This window comes from Aplysia californica, unplaced genomic scaffold, assembly GCF_000002075.1.
Source record: "Aplysia californica isolate F4 #8 unplaced genomic scaffold, AplCal3.0 scaffold00073, whole genome shotgun sequence".
NCBI lineage: Eukaryota > Metazoa > Mollusca > Gastropoda > Aplysiida > Aplysiidae > Aplysia > Aplysia californica.
In genome coordinates this window covers 382,949-385,953 of record NW_004797343.1, presented here as the reverse complement: position 1 = coordinate 385,953, position 3,005 = coordinate 382,949, and the positions used below count along the sequence as shown (strand labels likewise).

Sequence of the window (3,005 nt, the reverse complement as noted above, 5' to 3'; positions counted from 1 at the left end):
AACAGTGTCACTGCTTTGAGGTAAAGACAGGAGTTAGACAAGGATGCAACATGTCAGCAATTCTGTTCAACCTGGCCATTGACTGGGTCATGAGGAAAACAACAGAGGATACATCAAGAGGCATAAGGTGGACCCTCTTCTCCACCCTCGAGGATCTTGACTTGGCCGACGACCTTGCACACTCTCCCATACCAACCAGCACATGCAGGAAAAAACAAACCGACTCCACAAATACGGAACCAGATTGGGTTAAGAATAAGCCAGAAGAAGACAGAAGTGATGACACTAAATGTAGGCTCCCCAACGTTAATTAGGGTGAACAACACAGACCTGCCTATAACAGACACATTTACCTACCTAGGCAGCATAATCAAAACTGACGGCGGCACAAAGGAAGACATCATGAACAGACTCGACAAGGCAAGATCTATACACAGAAGCATGATCAACATCTGGAAGACAGGACAGTTTAGTATACAAACCAAGTTAAAGCTGTATAACAGCTGTGTACTATCCACACTCCTATATGGAGCTGAATGCTGGAGGATGACTGATCATGACCATGCCAAGCTATCTTCCTTTCATACAACCAGCTTACGCCAAATACACAGAATCTTCTGGCCCGACAAGATTTCCAACGCAGATCTGTTACAAAAATGTAGGCAAGAGGACATGACCACCATAATAAAAAGGAGAAGATGGAGATGGATTGGGCATGTTCTGAGAAGAGAACCAGACTCTATTGTGAAGACTGCTCTCCACTGGACACCCGAATGACGTCGCAAAAGGGGCAGACCCAAAGTGACCTGGAGACGCCCAGTAGAGTCGGAAATGAAGTCCTGGAACTGGAATCGTTCGTGGGGAACGCTGACCAAGATGGCCCACAACAGACAGAGCTGGAGATATTTGGTTGCTGCCCTAAACGCCTGATGGCGTAATGGGTTGTAAATAAGTAAGTAAGAGAGCAGGAAAGGAGGAGAAAGGAGACAATTTTCTAGAGAAAAAAATTCCATTGCACGAGAGCCCCCTGGAATTGTATGTCCATTTTTAATACACCATTATTAACTGATTCTGAGAATTAATCTGCACGGGACAGCGTCGTGTCATTGGTACGGTATCAGTTATTTCTTCGGACTATCTTCTTAGTTGTATTTAGATCCCAAATTTTTAACGAGAAAGAGAGAGAGAGAGAGAGAGAGAGAGAGAGAGAGAGAGAGAGAGAGTGAGTGTGTATGTGTGTGTGTGTGTGTGTGTGTGTGTGTGTGTGTGTGTGTGTGTGTGTTTTGTATGTGTGTAGTGAGGGATAGCGAAGATGTAAGTATACAACAGCGAGTGTGTGGTTGTTTTTGTGGGGTTTTATTTTGGGGTGGTGGAGGGAGGGGGGAAGGTGTTAGGGATAAAGGGGATTTATCTATCTATCTATCCATCTATTCATCCAACCACCTTCCATCCATTTCAATAAAGAGACCCGGAAACCAGTGCATGTGCAAGTGGACATTTATTTACCATGCAGAAGCAAATTTCTCTTTGTGGAGACCAATTTATCTTTTCTTATCTCAGCCAAGCTTTGGCTCACAGACCCTGTGTTGGCCCGTGAGGTTTTCTTCGGCCCCAGTACACCCTACCAGTACAGACTACAGGGACCGTGCAAGTGGTCAGGTGCAAGAGAAACCATTCTGACACAGGTCAGTCCTTAGACAGATAACTTCAATTATCAACCGGACTTGTTTTACTGTAGGCCTATAATTTGGTCCCTTTAGGACACATTGTCCTAGCTGATAGATGAAGAGTTTCGATAATATTAACATCCCTGTATGAAAATCAAACTCGACATCTTCTGCATACAAGGTGACGGCCTGACCACTACACCACTGACACTTTTTTTTCTTTTTCGGTAAGTGTTTTACATCGCTCGCAACTGCATAAGGTCATATTAGCGCGTCGGACCTAATATTTTCAGTTGGTAGGAAATGTTGAATTTTGCCCGGGTGGCGGCCGAAGCCTACTCTTATCGATTTTAGACCTCCAGGGGATCTTTAACGTGCGCAACTTGCACACGGGTTCTCCGAGATGTTTCGCCCTTGTCCTAGAAGGCTAGGTGTAGATCAGGGGTGTGTTAGAAAGACAGCAGTAAGAAGGAGCCCACTGACACTGGTACCGTATGAGTGAAACAAAGGAACAACCAAGTGTATATTATACCCATAGTGTTAGGCTCTTATCTTATAACTGGTGTTTGAAAACTATTTCAACGGAAAAATAAAATCTGGCCTCATTATTGATTTAGATTATGAGAGACATAATGAAAATTATACCATATTGGGTTTATACTATAATTATGTAGACTCGTGACTTTTATTGAGGATCCGCAGGTTGGCTCAAAGTTCTACCGGAAACCGGAAATTCGAAAGTCCCACAAGGGGCGCAAAACTTATACAATTTCATTTTCCCTCTAGAACAAAAATGAGCCTAACATCACTGCTATCTTTCTTTGTTCTAGATGGATCGAGTGAGGCAGCCACTACAGACCCGCCCCCTCCCCAGGAAGGCCGGAGACCAGTCCATCAGCTTCATCTATATCCTCATCGCTGTGATACTCCCTGCCTTGCTGTACTTTTTTAGATTCATCTGAGGATTCGCGCAACTAAACAAGGAAGAAAATAGGCGCACTCCGGAGTGCCAGAATTAAATTATTGTTCTTCTTGAATTGCAGGATGTGCCGTGTAACAGAAAATCTTGATTAGCGCAACTTTACGGGTGGCTTTATCTGCATGAGTCCGCGCGTGAATTGGCACACACTCTTGGGGACGAATTCCCAATGGTTAATGTCTGATTTTGTGTTACTTACCTACATTTTATATATGATTTGATTTGTACTATCGGGTACACAGACATAGTAATATATATACGGAGATAATTGTCCCAACACACTATATATTTCGCCCATTATGCCTAATGAAAATGAATGCAGTAGCGGAGTGTTGTCTTTGTTTGTTGTTTGGAGGTTG

The 3,005-nt window shown here is 43.6% G+C and overlaps 1 protein-coding gene across 1 annotated transcript in view; it reads left to right on the top strand.

Moving 5' to 3' along the window:
* The window catches only part of LOC101845306 (flavin-containing monooxygenase 5), a gene marked incomplete at its 3' end in the record, with an annotated part of 54,904 nt that extends 51,899 nt beyond the window's left edge, over positions 1 to 3,005 (top strand). The window contains 2 exon segments of the mRNA XM_013080062.1: positions 1,561 to 1,685; positions 2,498 to 3,005. Of these exon segments, the coding sequence (XP_012935516.1) occupies positions 1,561 to 1,685; positions 2,498 to 2,629 (257 nt within the window).